At 38.1% G+C, this 27,988-nt stretch overlaps 1 protein-coding gene across 1 annotated transcript; it reads left to right on the top strand.

Moving 5' to 3' along the window:
* Positions 1-27,975, top strand: LOC136676445 (ras GTPase-activating protein 1-like). The gene is made up of 25 exons (XM_066653483.1): positions 1-1,046; positions 15,421-15,573; positions 17,235-17,370; positions 17,669-17,739; positions 18,429-18,546; positions 19,145-19,176; positions 19,991-20,043; positions 20,448-20,598; positions 21,062-21,140; positions 21,221-21,344; positions 22,131-22,287; positions 22,414-22,501; positions 22,594-22,674; positions 22,833-22,990; positions 23,090-23,166; positions 23,510-23,682; positions 24,299-24,458; positions 24,601-24,743; positions 25,010-25,125; positions 25,230-25,316; positions 25,406-25,473; positions 25,884-25,972; positions 26,058-26,135; positions 26,425-26,559; positions 26,986-27,975. Exons 1-25 carry the CDS (start codon positions 640-642, stop codon positions 27,067-27,069), a joined length of 3,018 nt encoding a protein of 1,005 aa, XP_066509580.1. The 5' UTR covers positions 1-639; the 3' UTR covers positions 27,070-27,975.
* Positions 27,976-27,988: the final 13 nt, after the last annotated feature.

Genomic DNA, 27,988 nt, shown 5'->3' with positions numbered 1-27,988 from the left:
CGTTTAGCCAGGTCTGAGGGAAAGCAGTGGGAGTGGGAGCAGCTGTGGCAAAATGTCCAACTAATCTCGAAAGAAAAGCGAAGTTCCAGCGGAGGAAACACCACCGCACGGGTCTCTGAGCGGGACCGAGGACAGAGACTGGTCCCCGACACTAAGACCACACTCTGCGGCGGTTCAGAAACGTCTCGGACTTAAGGAAACTTCACGGGAAAAGAGCAAATAAGAAGCGCATAAAAAAGAAAAGAGAGAAGACTGGCACACGCACAGTGACAATAAACGCGCTCAGTCAAGTACAGCCGCTAACGTTACTGCGAACTGGAGCTCTTTATCCTGCCTTATTGTCTTATTTCAGAGGGTGGGGAAACAGCACCTGGGAACTGGCTTGTTATTTTTCGTCTTTTTCTCTTTTAACTGCACTCTCAGGAAACAATGAAGACCTAGCGTTAACTCCCGGAGTGTCCGTTAGCCTGGCTAGCTAACGCACAGTTAGCCTGCGAGCTAGCCGCGCTAGTTTCCCCTCAACAAAGTTAGTTTTTCTGTGTTTACACTTGGGACCGGACCGAGAGAGGGACTTTAGAGAGGGCGGCTGGTTGGAAACAAAGGACAGGGTGATTTGAAGGGCGGGCTCTCTTCTTTTGAATGGACGCGGAGGTGAGGAGCGAGGACCGGGGCTCGGTTACGGAGGGCAGCAGAGGACCGGGGCCCGTGCCGTTTTACCCCAGGGCAACCAGCCGGCCGCGGGTGAGCGACAGTTTCTCCGCCGTTATGATTTTCCCTATGGCTGGAGATGACCTCTCGGGCCCTGGGAGCTCCACCGCCGACGCGGGAGGAGGCTACTACTCCCCTGGGGCGGAGGGCGCGGAGAGCCGCCTATCCCCGGGCTCCACCGGCTCGGACGGGCACTGTGGCTTCCCCCCGCTACCCCCGCCTCCGCCGCCGCCCGGCTCCGGAGCCCACGGCAGTGTGGACGAGAGCGACCAACAGGACGGACCCGAATACGAGGAGGAGGAGGCTGTGTTCCCTCTCTCCGCGCCACCAACCAACCAGTAAGAGTCCAATTCACATCCGACACGGAGCTTTCCAGCAGGTCCCGACAATAGCTTACCCTGGGGTTTCTCAGTGGGAAGGCCAGAGTAAAGTGATTTCTTTATAACCCAGTGAAAAAACATTGGCTACACTTTACTGTAAGTCATCGTTCATAACGGTGCCTACATGACAGCTACATAATCTCCTCATGACAACTGACAAAATCCTACCTCCGATGGCTTATTCTCACCAGCAACAGTTGTTATATCACACTATAATCTTAAAGTAAGGCAGAATAACTCGTTAATGACAGGTAATGCTTTATTAAACCTAATGTACAGCGATTAATCATAATAATTTGACCACCTTGTTTTTACATCCACCGTCCATTCTCTCAGCTCCACTGGCCACACAGGAGCACTTTAGTTCTACCATTACAGACTGTAGTCCAGCTCTTGATCTGCGTACTTTCTTTGCATGCATGATTTTGGTGGTGGATATTTCTCAACATTGCCGTGACACTTATGTGTGTATGTTGCATCGGTACAAGTGGATGAGACAAGGCAATGCTGCCCTGTGTCCATTCACTGTCCACCCTGTTAGCCACCTACTTCATTGGTCTACATTGTAGATTTAATGTCAGAGAAAGTAGCTAATCTTTTGTTTCACTGTTTTTTGTCATCCTCCTGTCCTTCATCAGTTGACACAGGATGCTGTTAGCTGGATTTTTTTGGTTGTGGACTGTTCTCTGTGCTACAGGGACACAGAGGGGTTTAAAACTCAAGCAGCCCAGCTGTGTCTGATCCACTCATGTCAGTGCAATACACACTAACACACAACCAAAATGTCACTGTCACAGCAACGCTGAGAATGATCCACCACCAGAATCATAAATGCTCCGGTCATTTGTGGGGCCCTGAGAGTTTGAAGAACAGGGTGACAGAGCAAACGATGGACTACAGTCTGTAATTGTAGAACTTCAAAATGCTGGTGAGTGGCTGGTCAGTGGAGCTGAGAGAATGGACCATGAGTGTAGAAATAAGGTGTCATGAGGTCAGTATATTACAACTTTTTATTTGTGGAGGTATAAAATTAATGTGAAGATAATGTTTTGCCTAATTGTCCACTGGACAGCAGTGCAAACTTGAGTTAAGGTTAATCTTCTATTTAGCTGTCTGATGTAGGTCCATCTTCCACAAGTAATGTAAGGCCTAGATGAAATGCATGAAATAGGGTAGCCTGCCACAGTTGTGATCCCCAGTTATGTAATCAAAAGCCACCTAGAACCTAAATTAGTTCTGTTGGCCTAAAAATCCTCTGCCATTCATATCAAAGTACTGTACATGTCACTCTTGGCACGAGTGGCAGTTGAAACAACTGAAAATGTATGTGGTCAAAAATTATTTATAAACATAGCATCTGTTTTGGCGCTGTGTATGTCTAGGTTTAAACAAAACCTCTGACTAAAGTTTGAGCTGAGCATGTGTAGTGTGACTTTGCTGGTAAAAATAGCTTCTTTTTAATACATAAAATAATGTTTTGATTTCCAAAATTTGTAAAGAATTCTAACCACAGAAAAGCTGTACTGTGCACTTATGTCAGTGACGAAGACACATGAATAATATGTGCACTAGACACTAGTTGATTATTAGCTGGCTAATTTAGTTTTTGTACATTTAGTTTTTGTGAGAAAAATAAAAATAAAATGGTGTTATGTGAAACTTAATAATGGCTAGCAAGTAGTATAAAGTTGGAATTGCTGTACCCATTTTACAGTAATTCTTTTAAAATGTCAGTCAGTTGTGAATAATTTATAAAAAGTAAGCATTTATGTTTTACATTTTTATTATAAATGCAGTTCACATTTAATAATAAAAATGAACAATACACAATGTGTCAGAGTGGCAAAACAGTGGTGACACATTAACACAACAGGATTTCACTATTTATTTATTTTTTAAACATAAATTGAGATGGGCCGATGGGCATGATACCATGATTAAAGCAGGAAAACAAAGCTAAACTAACAATACCATGCCTTGTTATAGTATTGCCTTTAGATATACACTGTACCGTTTGATTATGAAGTTCTAGATTATTTATTTAATGAAAGATCATATTAGTAAACGTCTGAATTCAATCTGTAGTCATGATCAATAGTACCCTATTTAGTGTTCTATAAAGTGCTGTCTAAGTAGTGGTTAAGGAGTGAGAGAATGAATGAATCCTAACAAACACAGACTATTTATGTCTCGGAGCCAACAAAGTGTATTTCCCAAAAGATTGTATTTGCTGATACCAAATAATACCTAATGACATTTATTTGACCTAGGCTGATTGGTACTGCAAGTTTGTCACATGCTGATGAGATCAGGTGTTTGGCAGTTTTTATCTAATCTCTTTTGCATGTCAATCTTGTTTCATTAGCAAAGCATTGCTGTGTAGATTCAGTCATTTTTCTGTTAGCAGATTATTATGACTGCGTGAGAGTGAATGGCAGTGAGTGAAAGGGTCTGTTATATTGTAGTAATATTGGATTTGACAGCAGTTGTCCATGGGTAAGTGCATGCTAGTCATCCTGGAAGAAAATATTTTTCAGTTAATTTATTATTTTGTTAGATATTAATCATTATGGCATTGAAACTCTGGAAATAAGTGCTCTCCAGGGTTCACATGTCACAATTTCTACTCAGCTCGGTTGAAACTATAAGCGAGCAGGGACTAAAAAATGTACCTTGGTCCAGGGACCAGGTCCCAAATTTGGCTAATGGAAAAGCAAAAGAGCAGAATCTAGTCATGTAGATTCCATGCACTAATGGTGACAAACTAGACAGTCCTGTGTGATGGAAAGCATTCTATATGTTGATGAGACATGACCATTTCTGTTAATGGCTCTGGAAACTACAAAATATTACAACAGTTCACGGTTGAACTAAAAGGCAGTGATCAACAATATTTCTACAACAAGCAAAACACCAGCCTTGTTATCATGTGGCAAGCAAAGGCTTTTTATTGATCTTTTCTTCAATAACAATCTACTAATATGCTTCAAAAAACTTTCCTACTAAGGTTGGCTTAATGTTACTGTTAACTAAAGATTGGCCTGTCAATCACTATGAAATGCTTGGCTCCAGCACAAACTAGAAAAGTGAAAAAGTGACCAGCTAGTAAAGTCAAGCCGATCCCATTCAGTGGAAAAGCACCATATTATGGATTGTGTGCTAGCTGAGTAGATTATTGACCCAATGCAAGTTTGCTGGTTAACAAGTTCATGAAAGGATAGGCTGTCAGTGTTTCCTGTAGATGGTTATTTTTATTTATTTATTTATTTTTTTTCTCTCTTAAGCGCTGGCAGGCACCTTCAACACCACCCCCACATCCAACCGGTGCAGCGCGAAGTTAATAAAAAGCAGAGAAGAATAAATACACTACACAATAAATTTTACACACACTATATATTTTTTTTATATAAATTCAGTTGCTGCAGCTGGCTTAGAGCACTTTATTTTCTGCGATTTCTTTTTAAAAAAGAGCTCCATGGCTCTATCATAGGGGAAACTCTGACATCGTATATTGCAACAATATTCTGTGATATATTACAAGTTAAAATACTAGTAATTCTTTGTATGGGGAGAAATAAAACAAATACATGTGTAAGTTAGTGTCGTTTACGTGACAACTGGATAGAGAATTTTTCTGTATTATAATTATTAGGGAGGCACCAATTTTGAATTTTTTGGGTCAAAGCGATAACCGATATTAGCACGTTGGAGCAGCCGATACTTATATTAATAATCGATAAATTTTGTCTTTTTGTAATTAATGTAAATTCACATTGGATTAAAAGAAAACAATGTTTTGAATCATAGGTTGTCATAGGACAAGCCTTTTCTTTAATATTTGTACATTTCTGTACTTTTTAATTTTGTCTTTTACGTATATTAGATGAAGTTAATTTATCCTTTTATCAAAGGTTTACCACTAGTTCTGCATGAAAGGTTTCTAGAGGGGAGCTAATTAGCACAGCACTGGGTTTGTTTTGGAGAGCAGCTCAGAGTGAACAAGGGAGAGTGTGTTTGTAATCATTTTTCATCAAGTTTCAGTAATAAAATCAGACGCTGAATGACTCTATGGGTCTGTCCCAAAACCTAGAGAGCTTTTTACGTCACAGTGTGCTGACATGTAGGCTGTCAAAATTCTTAGATACCTCATAATGCTGTCTACTAAGATATCTTAATTTGGCCAAAATTTAAGGCATCATCGAACCCTTCCTTAGCCACAAAGGCAATCCCACGATGCAATGCGAGAACAACCCGTGTCAATTGCGCTCTTCTTCCAGAGCAAAATAATAAAAAATGGGATGATTAGACTCCACGGTGCATTTACTATGCAGTATGTGCCAAACAGAAAGTAACATTCAAAATGTTTAAATGTCTAACATTCTAAATTGTTAAACCTATCTAACTTAACTTTAGTTAGGCGTAGGGTTGGTTAACTAAAAAGCAGCGTATTTAAATTGGCTGCTTTTTAGTTGAGTAAACAATGTTTCAATTGACAAAGAAACTAGAAATTTGAATCTTAGCGTATTCATAATTTTTTGCTCTTTATTTTTTTGCTACATTTATCATCAGAGTGCAGAGCTTACAAATGTTGGATTTGTTAGGTTATTTGATGGATCATGTGATGCCAAATTTAATCATATATTAGTTTCATTCTGTATGATTATCGACGTTCATTACCGGGCACTGTCCTCAGTTCATTTCACCCAATTTTAAAGGTAGCTTAAAAATATGAATATTGACAAAGCCAAGAGGTTGTTGTTTGATGGCGATGTCATGTTGCTTTCAGTTCTTGGCAGTTTTTCTGTGGCTTTTTTGTTGTTTATATCAATATCGGAATCAATGTATCAACCGGAATGAAAAGATATATATCGTGATTATAATTTTAGCTGTATAGTCCAGCTCTAACATCAATAACCTGGCATTTGTTTTTTCTTATTTTTTATTTCTAATCATCAGTAGTAGTATTACACTGAATCAAAATGGATTCTTACAGTTTAAAACAATTGCAGTTTTATCACCATCTTTAACTGTATTTCTGCACTCTATTTGTCAGGTTTTAGTTGAAATGTAGTCGACACAAGGGTGAGCCTTTCAAACTAGTCTCCCCTTTTTTTATTATTATTTATTTATTTATTTTTTTAAATACATGGAGATTTAGTAACAATTCATGCTTGGTTCCTTGTCAAAGTCACTTGCCTATTGTTTTACTTAGTTTGCTTGAATTTATCTAGGATGAGAGGAACACTAGAATAAATAGCTTCTGCTCTAGGATGCAGGGCACTATTCCTTGGTGCCTTGTAAGTAGAGTTGAAAACATTGACGAGGTTGGACAGGGTCCCATGTTTGCAGCATGTGTGACTAAACTTAGTGTTTTGTAGCACTCCAAGAGTCAGCCACAATCGTCCATGCCTCTGTAGTGCAGTTCGTTCATAAACAATAGTGGCAGCAGCAGGACAAACATTGCACAGATTCTAACTAGCCTAATGCCTAATTAAGAGAAAGGAAAGCTACAACTCCCAGGGTGGCCACAATTATGTGAAAATACCAAAATGCGAGCTAAAACAAAACCTGCCCCTGAAAAATTAGTAGATTATTTTGAGTTTCCACAAAGATTAGAGGGATTTTGTCATTAACTGCTTTGCTTGAGATCAGGGGAAATAATGAGTGTTGGATTTGTGGATCTGTGCCACTGCTGTCTTTATCGTACAGTTGCTTACGATGTGTTCACTGAGGTGTTAATTAGACACTCGTGAGTTTCTTTTATAGAAACATGGAATGACAAAAAACCTCATACATTGTACTCATTTAAACTGTTCAAGCAACCAAAGACATGCCTCCAGAAAGGCATTTTCATTGATTTTAACTAATTTGCTTTCATAAGTTTAATAAATCCTGCTTCTCCGTCTATTGACCTGTGGCTCTCCCAAGCAGCAACTTTTCTTCCCTTAGAGAATCTGACTTAGGATCTATGTCACTATACAGAAATTCTGGTAGCTTTGTGTCGTTATAGCTTTTTAGGCTTATATAGAAAGCATTTCTTGTAACTATGTCTATGGAACATCATTAGACTTGGTATACATATCAGTGATGAATAGAGTGCAATTACGATCAGGCATAGTTTAGTGTTTTCTTATTTTTCATATCAATGCTTTTGGTTTGGCTTTGTGGAGGTTAATGTTGTCAATTTTACAGTACTCGTCCTAATGTGAAGAGGTTTTTTGTCATGGTTTCACATATTTTAGACATCACTGATAATTTTTTTTCTAATGTTCTTTTTATCAGTAAATTTGTTTTGTAAATCATATAGGTGTGTTTTTGTCCCATTTAGGTGTCATTTGCTTATTGCCAAAAATGAATTGGAAATATAAATGCATAGTATAACTGGTTCACTTTCCAAAATATGTACGATACAGGTACATTATAGTTCCATAAAGGTACCAACACTGGTGTTTAAGTCCAATTGTGTTCCCTAAAAATACATTACATACTGTTCTCCAGAAGAATAGGTGAATATTTGTAAAATTACATTATAGTATAGGGACGCATAAATACCAGTTTTTCCTAACCGAATATGAGTATGTGTATTTTTGTACTTGCTGTTGCCGATACTTACTTAGAATTAAGCAATCAGGAGTGTTGTGCAATAGTGTAGTTATCAATTATAATTTTTTTTTAATTAAACTTGTTTTTGTTTTTAATTTAATTTTAAATAATGTTAATTTAATTTTATTAAGCATTTTCCCACATTACACCACCAATAATTAGAATTTCGCTTTGGGATCAAAGTATCTATCTATTTATAAATTAATAAAATGAGATGCAACAAGCTCTGGATATGCATTTGCACAGTGTTGTGCACCTTTGGTAAGACAGTTTCTGTTCCGTTATATCTAGTGTTTATTTAAGAGCAGCAACCTGATCTATGGCGTTGGATCTAATTCAAAATTCGCAAGCTGAGAGAAATTTTGTTTGAGGAAAAACCACGTCAGGCAATGAACAGTGCTCTCGCAAAGTGGAAAACATTTCCCGGGAGTAAAAATACACTTTGAGTGAAGAAAAACCCACCTTGTTCGAGGACGGTCAAAACAGTGCGACATACTCACTGCTCTTGGGTTCTACCTGCAGTCCGGTTTGCTTGGGCTGCCTTCACTGATTGTGAAATAATTCCAGATCTGCGATATTTTGAAATAATTCCAGATTGGCGATAATTTTGAGTTGTCGACTCATTAGCACAGCAACGTGTACTAGGCACAAGGTATTGAATGTTGGTATCGAAGCCTTGTATGTGATTACGAGTAATTCAAAATGGTGTCGGGCAAATAACTGAAATAATCAGTATCGTTATGCATCTCTATTATATTCATTTATTCATTATCGGTAACCGCTTATCCAGTTTAGGGTCGCATTGGCAGGAACACACCCTGGAGGGGGTGCCAGTCCTTAACAGGGCAACACATTTCATTTTACACAGTACTATAATTGTGTATAAGGGGGGATGAAACCATCAAAATATAAAAATCTACAAATATAGGAAATTGTAATATTATATTCCCTAACTAAAGATACTGAAATATACTGCTCAGGGTACCACCACAGGACACATTTCGAATAATCAGCCCTATTAGGTTCTATAAAGAATGGACAAAAGCTCAGATCATTTATTGCTGGGTTGCATCAACAGCATGGATTTTAGGGTTTTGCTCCACAGTCACTGGTCTTTTAGCCATCCGTCTGTATATCAGTGGACAGTACCCATGTGCTGCTGCTCTTGCTGTCGCTGACTCTAACAAGCTGTGACACTCTGTCATGTGTGAAGAAATACAAAGCTGTTTCACAGCTGTTCCTAGACCTTTATCCACTCTACCTTTTTCCAGTATGGAAACTTTTTAGGGAAAAAAAATCACATGTCCTGGTTAGCCCAGGTGATTTACATAATGGTTGAATTTTAAGAAACCCAGAAAATGTTCAGTGCTATTAGTGGTCGGAAACTGCCAACAAATATTTGGAGATTTTGAACCTAAAAATATATATTATTTGTTCATATTTTTAAACCAGTTTCTGAATTTTATTTTTATTTTTATTTTTTTTTTCAAAATCAACAGTGACAGTAACCTTATTACATTTTCACTAGATGCCTGAAGTTTGCATATTAAATGGACAATGCTTTGAAACAGTAGTGACATATTTCAGGAATATTTAGACAAAAATTGTCCACCCATAGAATACTGCACAAACAATGAATCTATAACAGTCTGTCACTAGTTGTTTTGAAAAATTAGGTAAAGATTGTTAAAAAAATAATAATACAGACTTTTTAAAAAGCTAATGCACAACCATAGCAGCCATTTCCCATCTGTTGGTACAACAATTGGGTGCTTTGTCAGTGAACCCCAAACTGGTCATAGTCATAAACCTGCTTGAAAATACTTTTGTAATATTTAGTAAGATTGTAATGTTCTTGTGTTAATGATGATTAATGATGATGAAATTGAACAGAGTGAGTGGACAGTTGGAGTTGAAATCTTTGGACTATCTGCAGTCATCCCTGTCTCCCCATTTCTCTCTCTCTCTCTCTCTCTCTCTCTCTCATATATACCCACCGCCCCCCCCTCCACTTAAATCCTGCACTTGCTCATTCTTGTCTTTATTTAATGCCTTCAGAGACAGGACTAACAGGACTAGAGATACAGATGAGGCATATTTCCAGCATCCCATTGACAAAAGGATATATCTCTTCGTTCCTAATAAACGACTGACAGCAAAGATTCTTCTTTACATCAGTTTGCTCGGTATTTTATACATATGTGAGATTTATTCTCCTACCTTGTTTTTCTGAGGTGGGTGAAACTGTACTGCTGTGCTGACCTAGGGAAAGATGCATTGCGCTTGGAGCTGATGCTATGTAATGAAATAATGGTGAAGATCAGATTGGAAATGTGCGAGTTTTGTCTGGTGAGACGGACAAGGCAGACAGCACTGATTGAGTCTGGGCTTACCTTGTGAACGGGAGAGGAGTGCACCGAACAGGCAAAGATGCAGCAGCGGATGAATTCAGTGTAAGTGGGTCACAAAGTCGCTGTCAACATATAGATTGCTCAGTGCGTATGCCTTGTAGCATTTATGGTACTTTACTATGGGCTTTTAAATATTTTTTGCTCAGAAGACACCCATGCATTGTAAGCAATGATCAAATATTGTTTCTAAAATAACATGTATACCAGTGGCATGAAGGTTGGGCGCACATGAAATAATTGTTTGCCGTATAATGTAATATATTTTGAGAAATAGAGGTTTCTTAACTCTTAAATGTAGTTTCGTGTAAGTATTTGTTTTCTTAGTTATTGTTTCTTTGTTAAATGAGTTGTAGAAACTGACATGCATATCCTAAACCTAGCTATGAGGTTAGGAGCACCTAGCAGGTTGCAGTGTTTTGTTATGTTTATGCTAAATACTAATGTACTGGTGATGTAGATTGAAACCTATTTTGATAATATCATAGTATTCCATTGAAGGCTGATACTAGGGTCTGGTTTTAATGTCATAAATGACAGTATTAGGTACTAGCATTGGTACAAGTACAAAGTTTTATTGTTGCTTTTTTTTTCGTTTCAGTAGAAATAACATCATTACCATTAACTTGGGAATTAAACCCTGTATAAGGACCTTGCCATGAATGTGAGATGAGCACAGATCAAACTGAGTGACAGCTGGCAGCATGACAGAATAACATTTCTAAAGTAGAATTTTGCAGGTTCATTACTTGATGAGAATGAGTTGTGATTGGATGCCTTTTAGAGACGCATTTCCGTTTTTTTATTTTGAGGTGAGCAGGATCTATTGGGAAAAAGAGGGACCACTAAAAGTGCCTTAATGGAGGTTGGAATAGAGGGCGCGAGAGAGGGAGGAAGAGCAAGAGAGCAACCCCTCAATCAAGTTTCAACAAGCCCAGGCTGCCCTTGCTTCCTTTGAGACGCAGCCTTGTAAATTGAGAGGTCTCCTCTTTTTTTTTCTCCCCCCCCCCCCCCAGGATGGCTGCCATGGACTAACCACAAAAAGGTCACGTCCTGTTTTCAATAAGCAAAACCTGAACCTGAAGCTCAGAGGGAGAAAGAGAGGACAAGGTACTGATGAGAGGGTATCTTGTCAGTATTGGTGGAAGGACCAGTTTAGCAAGCTGAGAAAAAACAAATTGTGAATAATTGGAAATTCTCCTCTTCAAGTCCTTTACGGTAAAAATGTTGTTGCTTAAACATTATGCGCATTTCAATCATGAAAATGAAAGACTTTTGGTTTTCTGAGTGACATTTCAGTTGTTTTCCTTCTCCCTCTTTTGGTAAAAGTACAAGTTTGAATAAGTGTTGAAGGAACCTGTATGTGGGGTTATGTTTCTTTTACAAAAAATAATGTGCCTGCATGTAAGGAAGCATTTGGTCACTGTAATTTTAAAAAGTTTAGAAGTATTAGTGTTTGCACTTTTAAATAAGACTTGCATTTAATCTGTGGTTGGATGGGCCCTGTTTTAAAGGAACAATGACCATACAAGTTAAACCTGATTTTGGATGCATTCTGAATCCTGTTACAAGGTGTCAGCAAGTTGGATAACAGATTCAGTATTCTGCATAAATATTAATGACTCTGAAATCATTGTAGCTTAAATTTAAATAATTTTCTTTTATTGCCTACAGGCAGGTCTATATTTGAAATTCCCACTGAACGCATGAAGAGAGTAAAATAACCCAGTTCATTAAGAAGCTCAATTTTCTGCAAGTTCATTACTGATATTGGACTTGCATGCAGTGCATAATAGTACAGTTCGATTTACCAGAAATTGAATATGGTATCTAGCGTGAAAGTGTGCATATCTAAACGGGGTGACAGCAGTTGAGTTGTCTTGAGCATAAACACACACACACTGCAAGAGCGCAGCCTGTCCAACCCAACATGTTTCCTGTTCCTCTGTTTGAGTGTGAGTCACTTTAATGCAGCGAGGCAAGCTCTTGCTGTGTTACTGTCAGATGGAGGCTCAATTCGACAAGTATGACAACACAAGTGACTAGCGTCTAATCTCACCCAAAGCCACAGTGTTCTCATTTTGTTGACTACCAAAGCTTTCCTTAGGAGTTTTATCTGGTCAAGAGGTATGAAATACATGAACATTTTATATATATGAATTTAAACTCCCCTCATCCCTCCCAGTCATTGATTAAACCATTAGAAACTCACCTCTGTAAATCAGTATTACATATTTAAATGTTATTTCCAAGAAAAAAAAATCTCCTACAGCCTTAAGTGGCTCAGACATAATTGTACACACATTCGGTATGCACAGATCCATGAAAATGCAATTAATCTCTTTCCTTAAATTTAGCACTGGAGCTATAAGGCTCACATTCCTAACTAAAATAACATTATTTTATACCATTTCGTTAAAATACAATACCATTTCTCTTCACACCCTTAATTTGTATCCAGGTCTCCAATAAGGGTTGCACAGACTTTTCTATGTGGTCACATGACTAACATTGTCACAGAAACTGATATTAGATCCGCACCCTGGTTCCTGAGGTTGGACAATGTTGCCCAAAAAATAAAACCCTGACAGGGTGGGGGTTTTTTTGTTGTATAAAAAAATTGCTGGACAGTTTGCCTTGATATTTTCATTTTGATCTCACTGCTCCAATCCCCAGTATTAACAGGAAATATTATATATATATTTTTTTCCCCATTTGGTTATTTTGGCATTTCTCGGAAACACATGGAGTAATGCAACAGCTGCACATTATGATCCAAAGCACAGCCAGCCATTCACGATCCAGTACTGAGGTTCAGAAATATAGGTCAAACCTTGTGACTAAGGTGCTAGAAGTTATGTTTGTATCTTGCAGGCTCTCTTTTAATAAATAAAGTTTGATGTATTTGATAAGTTAAATGGTGGTAGATCCATTGTTTTGATGGTGTTACTTAATTCTTTTATGAAATTGGAAGATTTACATTTGCAGCTTGTCTTCATGGTTGCTACATGTTTCATGCTCTGACATGATCAGGCATTCCTCAGAGTGACGAAATCTGTACTTGTATATGCTGTCCTAAGATGGAGCAGGGTCGGTTTGCTGCTTATATTTTACTGTTAACCTCAGCAGAATGTTAACACAGGAATTGAGGAAGCAAGGAAAGCTAGAGCCCTGGTTGTTAAGTTGAGGAAGTATTCATAACTGACTATATGTAATTTCTGATTTATTTATTTATATTAATTATTATAGTAGGCTTTTTTTTATTTTTATTTTTTTATTTATTTTTTTTGTAAAGATGGCTTAGTGTTACTGGAGAAAACTACAGTAACTACTACTACTACAGTGGCCAGATATTCATGGCATGCACTCAGCATCTTGACCCATCAGTGTTATTTGGGTGTTTTAAAATTATGGTATTCACATCAGCCAAAAATATATATTTAGTTTAAAATAATGCAAGCAACAAACCCGTGTCACATTTGTTTACTTGTTTTCATTATTCATTTTTATTGTTGATTATTGTCAAAATTCATTTGGTAAACTGTCTTTGTGCAGTTTATTTTCAGGCCAATAACAATATTGTGAAAGTGATCTTATTATCTACCAGAATATGCTTAGCACACATTAGCTGATCTACTAATAAATCTCTCTAGCTGATGTCATTTTTATTATGTAAAGTACTTCAAGGGTGCAGACCATGAGTGACTTAGGGACTCTCTACTGCTGCCTATGCAGTTTTACTCTGTAAAAAGCTTTATGCAGTCTTTACACAGTTAAAGCCACAGCATCCACACTTAAAAAAAATATTCATAGCAGTTGGCCTCAGTGATCAAATGGAGTTTTCTTGTTTATCATGTTTGGTCTGACATCCTGCTGGAATAACATCAGATAGGAGTCCAACTGCCTTTTCATTCCATCTGGCATCTTTAACATATTTGCTCAGTCAGCATTATCACAGTATTGATCTATTGGCATATTTAGAAAGTTAATAAATGACAGAACATGTTTACACTATCTTATTAATATTCTGTTCTTTGTAAGGTATAGTTTTGAATTTGAAAATGACAGAATTTGATTATCTCTCAACAAACAATGCAGTTTTAGAGATATTTAGATCATCGTATTGACAGGCTGTGTGCTGTTATCTCGGCATAGAGCACATGCTGAAAATAACACATGGCCTTCCTTTCTCAGTGCACATCTTTCATTCACCCACCATCACCACATGCTCTCCATTTCCTCCTCAGAAACCACACATAAACTCTCAAGTCTCTTTCCACAAATCTTGATACAGTACTTATCATGTCTTGTTTTCTGTGAGTGTTCTGAACTGGTTCCAGTATTTAATATTTTAATATTAATATTTTGCAGTGTTTAAAACCGATTAATTTTAAGCATGAAAATGACCTTACCTTTATCACTTAGGTATTGCATGGTAATTTAATGCAAATGCTTGGTGTCTTATACCTCCTGTAGCGAAAAGTTTGACGACCATAGACTCATGTTCAGCTGCTCTAGTGTGCATTCTTTTGACAGTGCAAATCTATAGAGATTCTAGTCCTTTTGTGCATGAGTATCTTTTGTGTACAATGTGTGCACCTAAAATAGTTGATTTCACTTCTTAGAATTGGTGTTTGGATTGTTTTTGACATATTCCATTGAATTAACCTCTTACTGAAATCTTCGATTAGCATTACCACAGCATTAATTTGTTACTTTCTTACTCTCTCATTTTTTCTTTAACTCTGTGTCTGTCTTCTTGCTTGCTTTCTTTTTCAGTCTTCCTCTTCCTGACATTCTCCCTCTAGGTTATGTGAGACAGGGCGCAGAACCAGGCAGCAGTGTTAATTTTTATCTTCCTCTACAGAGACCTGAAATTCTCTGCAGTTTTAACCCGTGTTGTTAGAAAAGCTATTGTTTAATTTATAGTGAGACAAGATGTTAATGGTCTGGGCTCCAGCTTAAAAGCTTTTTAGATTTCATGCTTTGCTGAGTTTCCTTTGAGAGCAAAATTTTACTTCTGATGTATTTAGACAACCCTATTTGGAGACATTGCTCTTAACATAGACCCATATGGGGCATGCATTGTATTAGAAGTTTCTTAAAGCGCTTCAGAAGTGTGCTTTGTCTGTTAGAGTATTTGTCAGGCTTCCCCATAAAAAGCTCATTATTCCAATCTCTATGGGGGCTGCTTTAGCCTGAGATGCAGGAACATGGCTCTTGTTTTATCAAAATAAACTGGGACATTAAGGAAATCAAGCTGCATGTATTTGTGACAAATTAGCTACTTTTTTATAATAACCTGTATTATTTTCTTCTAGATGGTACCATGGGAAGCTAGACAGAACCATTGCTGAGGAGCGGCTGCGCCAGGCCAGGACACCGGGCAGCTATCTGATCAGGGAGAGTGACAGACGGCCTGGGTCCTTTGTGCTGTCCTTTCTAAGCATGACCAATGTCGTCAACCACTTCAGGTAAAAGCCCAAATCTCAAATTCCAATTTTAAAACATCTTCACAGAATCTCAACACTGCAGAACTGAATTGCTGTAAAGTGGGTTTTTTTTTTGTTTTTTTTTTTAATTCCCTTATATTTTATATATTGAATCCGTTTAATCAAAGTGTTACTTTACTAGTGTGACCACAGTTTTAGTTTTTAACATTCATATTCATTTAAACTAATTCATCACATTTTAGATCATGCATCAATAGCTTGTGTCATCCAATTGAACCTAGAGTTGAATTACCTCAGAATTTCTGTACATACTTTAAGTTGTTCTACAACAAAAAAACAAGCTGTGGTTGGCATGTCACAGCTTGTTTAAATAGGTTTTTTTTAAAAGACACTTGGGTTGATATTTTTGGATATGGGGTGACCAAAGATGGACAGTGTGGGCGGACATGAAAAAGACAACTCGTCAGCCTTTGGCATGAATATATACACCTCCACGGTCTGTGAAATGCTCTTTCCTCATGTCCAAATATAGAAATGGTATGTACTTGTGCTTGGTTTCTAATTAGACTGCAAGGTAACATCATGAAGACTTGAATTGACTAGTCAAGCCAAACTGCCTTGGCCTAATGGTTAGAGGACCAAGCCTGGTCCTGGAAGGTTGCCGGTTTGATCCCCAGGATGGCAGGAACATCCATGGCTGAACTGCCCTTGAGCAAGGCACAAAAGCCCCCAAACGCTCCACGTGTGCCAGGGATGGCTGCCCTGCCCTGTCTGTTCAAAGCCTTGTGTGTGTGTGTTCACTGCCACAGATGGGATAAATGTGGAAGAAATTTTTTTGTTGTACAATGACAAATAATTGCATATTATTATCATCAGTATACATTACATTAACACTACATTCAGTATTGATAAGTCAGCCCAACAATGTTTCATTGTAATTTTTGTTAATTTGTAAGTGTTTTCTAGAAAAGGACAGCACAGAACTGCATTATTTTTGGCCTGTAATAGATAGCAAATATTGCTAAGTGTGCACATTTAAATGTTAGGTAGCTTGTTAGGTAAATGTTAGGTAGGCTACCACAGACGTATGTGCTGTTGCATAAAAGTAAATGTTTTCTATAGGAGTATTGGCAAATATCTATCAGCTCTTTCAACTCACCCACTCTGAGTAAAGCAATAAATTGACTTTTAATAGTAACAACTGGAAATGTGCTTTATCCCTCTCTGTTTGAGACAGCAAAATCTTGCAAGTGGTGCTAAATTACAAAGTTATCATATGATGTTTCACACAACTGATGAAGTAAGCTGCTCGCTTAGGTGTTTGCATGTGGTTACACAACAGCCTCCTGTGCTTTGGAAATTAAGCATGTGTACTTTTTAGGCAATAGATTTGTACCATTGTGAGCTTTTGTGAATGTTTGATATTGAGCATCCCCTCAGGACACAAAACAATAAATCAGAATAATGGAAAATTTACAGTAAATTTGTATTTAAAATTATTTGTTTGAGTATTTGATGATTTTGAATATGATTTTAAATATGCATAATGACACACTGAAGACGACAATGTAAAAGCCATAACTGTGTAGAAGACTTTATTACTGCTTGAATTCTTCATTTGTACACCCAAGAATGCTGCCGATTGAGGTACCAAACTATTTGGGCTTTGTCTCTTATTCCAGGATCATTGCCATGTGTGGGGATTACTACATTGGTGGGAGGCGTTTCTCTTCCCTGTCAGACCTCATTGGTTATTACAGCTATGTGTCTTGCCTACTGAAAGGTGAAAAGCTGCTATCACCAGTGGCTCCTCCAGAGGTAATGCTGTTATTGATACCAGAAACATTCCTGTATTCACACAACTGTTAAATGTTCACAGACACATCAAGTAAAAAAACATCAAAAGCCACCAGAAGCCCCTTCTATATAAGCATCTGCATCAGTGTCAATGTATTAAGAGCAGGTGAACTCCTAAAGCTTGACAGAAAAAGCTTTTTAAATGCAGTTCACTTTTTTCTCTTCACTCATCTCTTTCTCAGACTTGAGATTGCAGTGATGCGTGAAGTATTTCAATAGTTTTATGCTGACTCGAGGTGTGTGGGTATGTTTCTTTTAGCCTGTGGAGGACAGGAGAAGAGTAAGAGCCATCCTTCCATACACCAAAGTGCCAGAGACAGATGAAATCAGGTATGTATACAGTAGTCCAACATTCATGTTCAGTTTCAATGCCATGTTGTGTCTGGTTTCAGCCCACTGTTTTTAATCCTGCGTTCACTTTACATTGTAAGTCAGATGTCCGAGCTGGGAATGATGTCACAACCGAACTGACTGGGTTTCAGTTAAACACTGAGAATACCCTATGCTCAAAGTTTTAGCTGTTGACTTGTTCCCAGTTAGCGTTGTCAGAAATACCGGTTGATACAGCATATTTTGAGATATTTTACACCTCCAAACACCATGGAAACACATCCATGTACAGCAGTTGGATAAACTGTGTATGAATATTTTAATGAGACAATATAGATGTGCTTAAACTGTATAATACAACAGTTTTTACATACTGTTGATGTGTGGGCAGCCATTTTGAATTCTGAACTCTGGGTCGGTGAGGGTTTCCCGACTTTCCAAGTAGGAAGTAAGAGTTGTAGCGGCTTCCACTTGAAATTTCCTACTTGGAACTCAGAAATTCCAACATCTGAGTTAAAATGGAAAAAAAGCATAAATAGCCTTGTCCTGTCTGTTAATGCTACATCTACTTATGTCTTTTACACTTGCAGTTTCATGTAAAATATGTTCTCTCTCTCTCCGAAAGTCTTTCAGTTGCAATTGATTAATTGTTGCATTTACAAGTAATCTACAATGCCTTTGTCTTCAAGTTTCCTCAAAGGAGACATGTTTATTGTTCATAATGAACTCGAAGACGGCTGGATGTGGGTGACCAACGTGAGGACGGAGGAACAGGGCCTTATAGTGGATGATCTTGTTGAGGAGGTGGTGAGTGCCTTCCCCTTTTAGACCGCACCTCACTGATATCTGCAGAAAATTCTGGATTGGAAAGATTCTGAAATAATTTTAGTCCAGCCTATAACACTATTGTGGTTAACTCACACCAAATCTGATAAATTCCTGAATCAGATGTTATTCCAGATTTATTTATGTGCCACTACCGTTTGCCCGAGATCCTCTAGCAGAATGTCACAGCACTTCTCAGCTAAAGTGTGCTAGTCTTTATATCACGGCAGTATTTGGCAACAAAACAGATAGGTATTGATTCTTCATTGAATGCTGCAGGGTCCTTGAGCATTTGTGCTCCTTCTGAAGACCATCATATGTCACAATGTTGGATGAAGTATCCTTTTTTTTTAAGTAGAAAATATATAAATCATATTGGTATGAATCAATCAGTAACTGTAGTGTCTGTGATGCAAAAGAAAAATGCAGAAGTTGTATTGTGCCCTCTCTAATGCCATCTACTGACTGACTGTAAGAGATCTTACAAAACTAGGTTATAAGCTGTAGTATTTTTTATTTAATTTTTTTTTTCCCTCATGAAATGGTGCTCACTTTGATTAATGACTGACTTTGTTTGCAGGGACGAGAGGAGGATCCCCATGAGGGTAAAATGTAAGCCACTATAATGTTTTGTCTCATATTGTGGGAATGCTAAAGAATTAATGTGATCAGTGTTTTATGTTTATTGGAATTTTTCTGCTGGAGACTGTCTTTTATTAGACTGTGGTCTAACAGCTTATTTAAGGGAAAATGATTAACACCCATGGCCTACTTAAAGAGATGTGCAATCTAGCACTCGTGAAGAGGCCACTTTATTTTAATTGAGAGGTATTACTGCTCTCTCAAGGCCAATGACTCTACTCTAAGCTCAGCTTTTTACGGGAAGCTTACATTACATCCAACGGAAGAAAAACGCCTGACCTTCAAATGGCCTCATGGTTTCTACACTGATGAAAGCAGGAGTAATTACTATTCATTTGTTTGTTGTAAAATTATGCTGGCAAACCACCAGTTTTTACCTGGAGATCATCACAAAAGAAGAGTGCTCCAAATTCCCAGCAGAGACATGCAAAATGCTTGTTGGCAATTAAAGAACAATTTAATTACTGTGATAACAAAGACTTTATAAGCAAATAAATGCATGGATTACTCAAAGGATATAAAATATTTGGACGTGGCAATGTTTAGTTCTTTAGTTCTAATGGACGTTATTTTTACTGGAAATTAGCCTTGGGTAATAAATCTGTGTAGGTGATTTGAAGAATTGGATAGACTGACAGAAGCCTATAATTACTGAGATCTATTTTGATATACCATGAATTAAGCAAGCATACATTGACTCAGAACTGACTCACAATCACTAATGGAACTGTACTGGCTATATGTTCATAATTTATTGTTTTCTTTTTGTCTATTGTCCTTATAGCTGGTACCATGGAAAAATCAGCAAGCAAGAAGCATACAATCTGCTGATGACTGGTATGTGTTTTTTTTTTTAGTGTGGAGACTTTGAAACACGCATGCAAACTTACACAATTTCTAAAGATTGGAGCATTAATAAATGTCTCTTTTATGCTGAGGTGAATGTATAAACAATAAAGCCCTATCTGTAAATAATGACATTTAAAAATTTGTACTCTGTGGGTTCAGAAATTGCATCATAATCATGAAAAACATTTGTTCTGTAAAAAGCATGGTGAACTTCCTTTGTTGTCTAAATTCAGAATGACTACCTCACTCCAGAGCATAACCTCATTACATTACTGCATGACATCAGCGTGTATCTTTGCTTTATTACAATATTCTTTCCCTCATAACTATTTTATAGCGTTATGAGGGCAGCATGTGAATCACTCTGTCATTTTCTCCTTTTCTCCCTCTAGTGGGACAGGTGTGTGGCTTCCTGGTGCGGCCATCAGACAATACACCAGGGGACTACTCACTATTCTTCCGAACCAATGAGAACATCCAAAGGTTCAAAATCTGTCCCACCCCGAACAACCAGTACATGATGGGAGGAAGGTACTACAACAGGTATGTCCTGAGGCAATGACTTTGAAGTGCGGTAGCAAGGCCCAAGGGCTTCCCCTGAGGCACAGGCAGATATTCAACCCCCCAATGCTTTGTCATTAAAGGGAATTTCACTGGGAACATGCGTTAATTAATATTTAATGTGACACATAACAGGCATCACCTATAGATTTATACGAGATTATCACTGCTATAAAATACATAATGTATGTGTAAAAGCTTACTGCCTTCATTCAGTACCTGCTATGGATGCAACATGTTTATCTATATATTTTCTTAAATAATACATCGTCTGAAAGATACTTTGATTTGAACCGTATTTTAAACCAGTGTATAATGTACGATGAAATTTGAAAACTGCTCTGAAAAATGTATTTCAACATTAATTAAACCATCTATATATGCAAAGTACCTTACGTTTTATGGCAGTCTCTTAATGTTGTTTCCACATTGCTTTTTTTGGCAGTATTGATGATATAATCGAGCATTACAGAAAAGAGCAAATTGTAGAAGGCTATAACCTGAAAGATGCTGTTTCAGTTCAGGTAAGTGAAATCAGACCTGCTTTTAGTTGTGGCTAAATGTTAGATTTCATAACGTACTTAATATCTTGGTTTGTTTTTAGCAACAAGAACAAGTTCTCTCCGACACTGTTGATGGAAGAGAAATTTATAACACTATACGTCGAAAAACAAAAGATGCTTTCTACAAAAACATTGTCAAGAAAGGATACCTCCTGTTCAACAAAGGTACTAAATGGCAGTCAGCTGCTGAAGTTCAATGTTTTGTTTTTGTTTTTTTTTCCCCCTCTCATCTTTCTCTTTTCCACCTGCTTAGCAGCACTTCTTACATGGGTACAAGTAGTTGTGAAACATTAAAATGCAATTTTATTCCATTTCTGATCTCCGCAGGACAAAACAGTTTAAACAAAAAAAAAGGGACCAGGCTCTTCTATACCAAACATAAACTTAGTGAAACCTTCACAGCTCTCTTTGATGATTCCACACAAACAGAGTTCTGAGCAGTGCAGGAGAAGAGCAAAAGAGATAGAATTATCAGATTCTATATAATAAATTGACTAGTTTTATCAGAACGGTTTGTGGGTTAATGTCTCTGTAGGAGGCCATATTGATCTGTATAACCGTAGCAAACTGTACAGCAAAAACATTTCCCTTCGTATGTGTGTGACATTATAAGAGTTCATAATTGAAAGTTCAACTGAAAGGATCCAAAATTACTTGGATAATGTACAGGGGTTAGACAAATTGGCTAAATTGGAGCAGCCTGGTGGCCAGTCTTCATTAACTGCACATAGCACCAGTAAGACCATGTGCATCCAATGGTTCAAACATTGTGTCCTGAAGGCGGTGCTGTGTATCAGGACGACAATGCACCAATACACACATCAAGACTGGTGAAAGATTGGTTTGATGAACATCTCCTCTAATTTTTTTATGAACATCTGTGACAGTGCAATGTGTCCTGTTTGCACCTTTAGCAAGTTTTATTTATTTATTTATTTTTTTTAATTTTAGGCAAAGGAAAGCGCTGGAAGAATCTGTACTTTATCCTGGAGGGCAACGATGCTCAGCTTATCTACTTTGAGAGTGAGAAGCGTGCTACCAAACCCAAAGGGCTCATTGACCTGAGCGTGTGCTCTGTGTATGAAGTGCATGACAGTCTGTTTGGCAGGTAACCAACAATTTTCAGTGCACATTTGCGTTAATGTTTTTAGAACCAGAACCTACTGCTAATAAATTCATGCTATATATAAACAATGAACTTATTTGAAATATGTGAGTATCATGTGTTTTGCAGGCCAAACTGTTTCCAGATAGTGGTTCAGCACTTTAGTGAGGAGCAGTACATTTTCTACTTTGCAGGAGACATACCTGAGCAGGCACAGGTCTGTGGGTGCTCCGTATTTTTATTAAATTATTTTTGTTTGTTTTTCCTCACCTAAATTTTCAATCTGACCATTAATTTTAATGTTTGTAGGACTGGATGAAATGCCTGCAAACCTTTTGTAGCAACTTAAGGAAGCCTGCACAGGCCCCCTCTAACAAGCGTCTACGTCAGGTAAGGGGCAGTAGTACCGCAATGTTTCACCTCACTTGTTGATGTAGTGACTTGTATCCATTATCTAGTAGTAGTGGTGTCTTAGTATAAGAGTATTTGGACTCCTCCTATTTATATACTGGTGGGTTTAAATGATCTCTTCATCCTTTTTGTCTCAGGTGAGCAGATTAGTGCTTTACGTGGAAGAGGCCCACAAACTTCCCATCAAACATTTCACCAACCCCTACTGCAATATCTACTTGAACAGTGTGCAGGTAGCCAAAACTCACCCAAGAGAGGGTCAGAACCCTGTGTTCACAGAAGAATTCATTTTTGAGTAAGTAGATATATATTTACTCTCTTTATGCTGTCACTTATTTTGGTTCAATGTGTATATTTTATTCCTACTCTGAAATATCTCTTTTTACTTTTTCAGTGACTTGTCAAGTGAAACTAACAGGTTTGAAATCAGCCTAAGCAACAAAACTAAGAAGAGCAAAGAGAGTGACATTTGTAAGTATACACTTCTGTTACAGTACCAATTAAAATATTAGCAGTCAGTTATATATATATATATATATATATACACACACACACACACACACACACACACACATATATACATATATATATATATATATATATATATATACACACACACACAACCAAGGAAACACAAGGCATTGAATATTTGGCTATTAACCATGTGGTGGATCTTTCACTGCTACTGTACATTTTGGCCAGTGTTGATCATTTCAGGCACAATTTAATTTTCTTGGGTTAGAGTGCCCTCTGCTGTCAAATGAGTAGAAATAGACTTCAGTGATATTTAAAGCATGTGTGTTTGTCCATCCAGTGTTCATGCGCTGCCAGCTGAACCGGCTACAGAGGGGCCAGATGATTGACGAGTGGTTCCCGCTGAGCTCTCATGTGCCTTTAAAGGGTATCGAACCAGGCTCCCTGCGGGTGAGAGCTCGCTATTCCATGGAGAAAATCATGCCTGAGGAAGAATACAATGAATTCAAAGAGGTAAGAGCCACAGACCTCAACTCTGCCACAGCATGTGCAAAGCTCCATTAATATGTATTTAAAAAAAAAAAAAAAAAATATTACACAGTAAATATTTTTATATATCTGTCCATTCTGTCACTCACTAAAAGGAGATGTTTATGATTATGGTCATTCAAACAGCAAATAAAAACTTTAAAGGTGCTGAGCTTCTGAACATAAACAAACTATAAAGAACAGTGTTTCCCTACAATCGTCGACGTCCCATCTAAGATTTTTCCACACATCCAGTTACATCTGAGTATGTACCTATAGTTCAAAGGAATGAGCACAAAGTTACCTGCACAAGACCTAATGAAATATTTGTAATTATCATATATATAAAAAATATATAATGGTAAAATACCGTGTGAGGACTGCAGGTTCAAATAACACAAAATCAAAACATTAACTATTTAAAAAATGTCCCTAGTGAAAACGTTGTTCGTTTACAAGTAATCTCATGGAATATATCAGACACAACATGATAAAACAGTGATTCTTACAAAATCTGCAACATTTTTGTGTTGTTTTGTTATGGTTTTGTGGTTTTAACTTAAGCACCCCCCCCCCCCCCCTTTGTTTGCATTGTCCTCAGCTCATCCTACAAAAAGACTTCCATGTGATCTATGCGCTGGCTCATGTGTGTGGGCAGGACCGCACCCTGCTGGCCAGCATTCTGCTCAGGATCTTCAGACATGAAAGAGCAGAGGCTTCCCTGTTGAGGACTCTCAATGACAGAGAGATTAACATGGAAGGTATAAGACAGTACTGTTTAGTTTGAAACTCTGTTAAATTCCCCAACAGCGGGTTTTGCTGCTGTTTTGCAAAGATTAACACACAGTATATAATTAGCAAATGTTGTTAACTGCTTTATGGTGTTTCATTTTATTTCTTTAGATGAAGCTACCACTCTGTTTCGTGCTACCACTCTGGCCAGTACTCTGATGGAACAGTATATGAAGGCCACTGCCACACCCTTTGTCCATCATGCTCTCAAAGACACCATTCTCAAAATTATGGAAAGCAAGCAGTCCTGCGAGGTTTGTCCATAGGGCGCTGTTGTACTCTTTATTCAGACTTGATATTGAAACTATACAAATAAATGTGTAGCTTCTTAAATGAAATTGAAAGTTATTTGCAAAAAGTAGCTTTAGGTTGTTGCTTTTTAAATAAGAAGGGCAGTTTGTTTTACTTCTTCTTTATGTCTTGCTGAACATGCATTGGTTCTGCAGCTATAATTCACTGACTGATATTCTAGTTTATTAATGGTCGGATGTTTCTCCTTTTCTCACACTTACTTTTGAAGCTGAACCCGTCCAAACTGGAAAAGAATGAGGATGTGAATTTGAATCTCACCAGTCTACTGACCATCCTCTCTGAGCTGGTGGAGAAAATTTTCATGGCTGCTGAGATCCTGCCTCCGTAAGCAAACTAACACACAGCTTCTGCTTGGAGATGAGTTACCATTTGTTAGATTTGAAATCATGACTAGCTTTTTCATTCTTTGTCTCTATACGTTGTTTCAGGACATTGAGGTTTATATATGGGTGCCTGCAGAAGTCAGTGCAGCAGAAATGGCCCACTAACACTACAATGCGGACCAGAGTTGTGAGGTAAGATCTCACTTTTTATTTATTTATTTATTTTTAAGACAGCCTGGTTTTTAGTTGAGTATGATGATCCTGTTTTGGTCTGTTTGCAGTGGTTTTGTCTTCCTGCGGTTAATCTGCCCTGCCATTCTCAACCCCAGAATGTTCAACATCATTGCTGGTGAGAACACAGTTTTCATCTTATAGCTTGGGGATAGTTAAAACCATACTTTTGTAGCTGAGTTTGGTATTTGGGGCAGCACAGTGATACTGTCAGAAAGCTCCAGAGTTCTGGGTTTGAGCCCCATTCTGATGAGTGACTGGAAGGAGGTTGGTGTGTTGTCCCTGTGTCTGATTGGGTTTTCTCTGGGTGCTCTGCTTTCCTCCTACAGTACAAAAAAACCACAGTAGGTGGATTTGCCATGTAAAATTGTCAGTAGCTGTGAGTATGGTGCCCTGTGATGGACTGGCACCACACCCAGGATAAGTTCCTGCCTTGTCCCTGGTGGGCTCTAGATTGACTTCAGCTTCTCAACTGTTACAGTGGTAAATTGCAAAAAAGGTAACAGAATTTTCCATGTCCTTTTCCAGACCCTCCGTCCCCCACCGCAGGCCGAACACTTACGTTGGTGGCCAAGTCGGTCCAGAACCTGGCCAATCTGGTGGAGTTTGGCGCCAAGGTTTGTTTTAACACACGAGTAAACGGATTAGTGTATATTTCATAATGGGACACAATGATTTGATATTTTTACGTTTGTGGTCTAGGAGCCCTACATGGAAGGAGTGAATCCATTCATTAAGAACAACAAACAGCGGATGATCATGTTTTTGGATGAGTTAGGGGTGAGTTGCCGAGAATGTACTTTGAACACAGATCCAATCACAGTTAGCCAAGAGGCAGTGTCATAACGATTAAACATGCAGCTGGCACAAATCTAAAAGCTGAGTGTTCCTAAACTCCTTGATAGCTACATGTGTCTCAGTACCTTATGAAAGAAACACACTTTGGCACTGTATGTTTTGCCTATTGTTCTAGATGCATGGTAAGGGATTTCGAGTACCTCATTCATGTTAAATTTTTTAGCTCTGATGAGAGGCTTGGTAACTGATGTTTTATTCCTGATCTCTTCAGAATGTCCCTGACCTGCCCGATACTACAGAGCACTTTAGGATTGATCTGTCCCGAGACCTTGCTGCCCTGCATGAGATCTGTGCTACTCACTCGGATGAACTTCGCACCCTCAGCAATGAGAGGGGAGTGCAGCAGGTTGGTGTTTTTGTGTCACAAGATATTGTTTTGAAAAAAGGTTAGCCAAACATAAGGCAAATGCCTCTTCTGGGGGATACTTATTAAACTTTGTTGTAGCTTAGAAGGCTACAACAAAGTACAGTATGTGGAAAATCAGTTTTGGAAAGAGAAATAAAGAGGGCGTGTTTGACAGTTTCCTAAATACCCTGCAATAAATTCATGTGATCATATTCCATTTTGCTGCATAAACTATACATTGTTATAATCTGTTAGGGCTAAAGCAGAGTACATTTTCCCAGACTCTGCTGCTGTTTTTCCAGTGTGCAACATGATACTTCCTAGTTTTCTATTTAGTTATATAATTAAATTCCATAGTCAGACTTCACTGATGTTGTTTTTTTTCCCCCCTCTGTTCCCCACCTCCATATGCATCTCTCTCTGCAGCATGTGCTGAAAAAGCTGCTGGCCATCACTGAGCTCCTCCAGCAGAAACAGGGGCACTACGCCATGTCTAACAGCAACAGGTAGTTCCATCTCCCTCTCCCTGTCACTCAATCTGTCTTCGTCTACATGGAGTAGCCAGTGGGATCCCAGCATGCTCCACCTTCATCACCATGGCAACCTCTCTCTCCATCACTTTCCCCACTCTCCCTCACCTTCCTCAACCATGCCACAAGAACTATGCAACTACAGCGATGAATAAAAAAAGTAGCCTGGGGCCCAAATCCTGCACCAGTGACTTTTTAAGCTATTCACACAGCAACTTCAGTTTGACTGTGCCCCGCATCATGGGTACATATATTTTTCTTCTTGTTTCTTCCAAAACGGGTCCAATCAGGCCCATGATGCTCAGAGTACCATTGAACAATGGTTGCCAAAGCAAAGCATTCTTTTTGTGTGTGTGCTTGATATAAAAACACAACTGACATGAAGCTGCAGCGATCTCCTGTAACTGGATTATGAGCTATAATGCTTTTTATACTGTAATTTGTTACCAATTTACAAGGTCATGAATATGCAAAATGTGCTCAGACTAGTGTTCTTTGTTTCATTTAGTTATGATTGTGGTGTAGACTGGACTTTTTTTTTTTTGTTTTTAAGAGAATGATTATTTTATATCAGACCAATAAATTCTCTTGCTGGAATCATGAGTATATAATTTGCATAGTCCTCCCCCCAACATATGATTGGTTCAGTCTTCCCTGAGATTAATTCAAAAACAGACTCAGGGGAAGAGTAAATAAAAATGTTTACAGCAGTAAAAATGTTATAGTAGAGACTGTATCAGGAATGCATGCACTTATTAAACATTTTATAAATTACTCACCGCCTTCTTTCTCAGATTGGGGTGTAAAAGCCAAAGTTTAATTTGAGAACTTTCCAAATGTCTTTTTCCTGTGTTTAATGTCCAAGTGTGTTTGCATTTTTTGTAACTAGCTATTGGCTC

The sequence above is a fragment of the Hoplias malabaricus genome, chromosome X2 (genome assembly GCF_029633855.1).
Source record: "Hoplias malabaricus isolate fHopMal1 chromosome X2, fHopMal1.hap1, whole genome shotgun sequence".
NCBI classification, from domain to species: Eukaryota; Metazoa; Chordata; class Actinopteri; order Characiformes; family Erythrinidae; genus Hoplias; species Hoplias malabaricus.
The sequence above is the reverse complement of the archived record's forward strand: the minus strand, read 5'-3'. Positions and strand labels throughout refer to the sequence as shown.

Excerpts from the sequence above, each read along its gene's own strand:
- LOC136676445 (XM_066653483.1), top strand. The coding sequence starts at position 640 with ATGGACGCGGAGGTGAGGAGCGAGGACCGGGGCTCGGTTACGGAGGGC. Across the intron at positions 22,288-22,413 it reads CATGACAGTCTGTTTGGCAG|GCCAAACTGTTTCCAGATAG; the intron begins GTAACCAACAAT and ends TGTGTTTTGCAG. Across the intron at positions 24,744-25,009 it reads AAAGCAAGCAGTCCTGCGAG|CTGAACCCGTCCAAACTGGA; the intron begins GTTTGTCCATAG and ends TTACTTTTGAAG.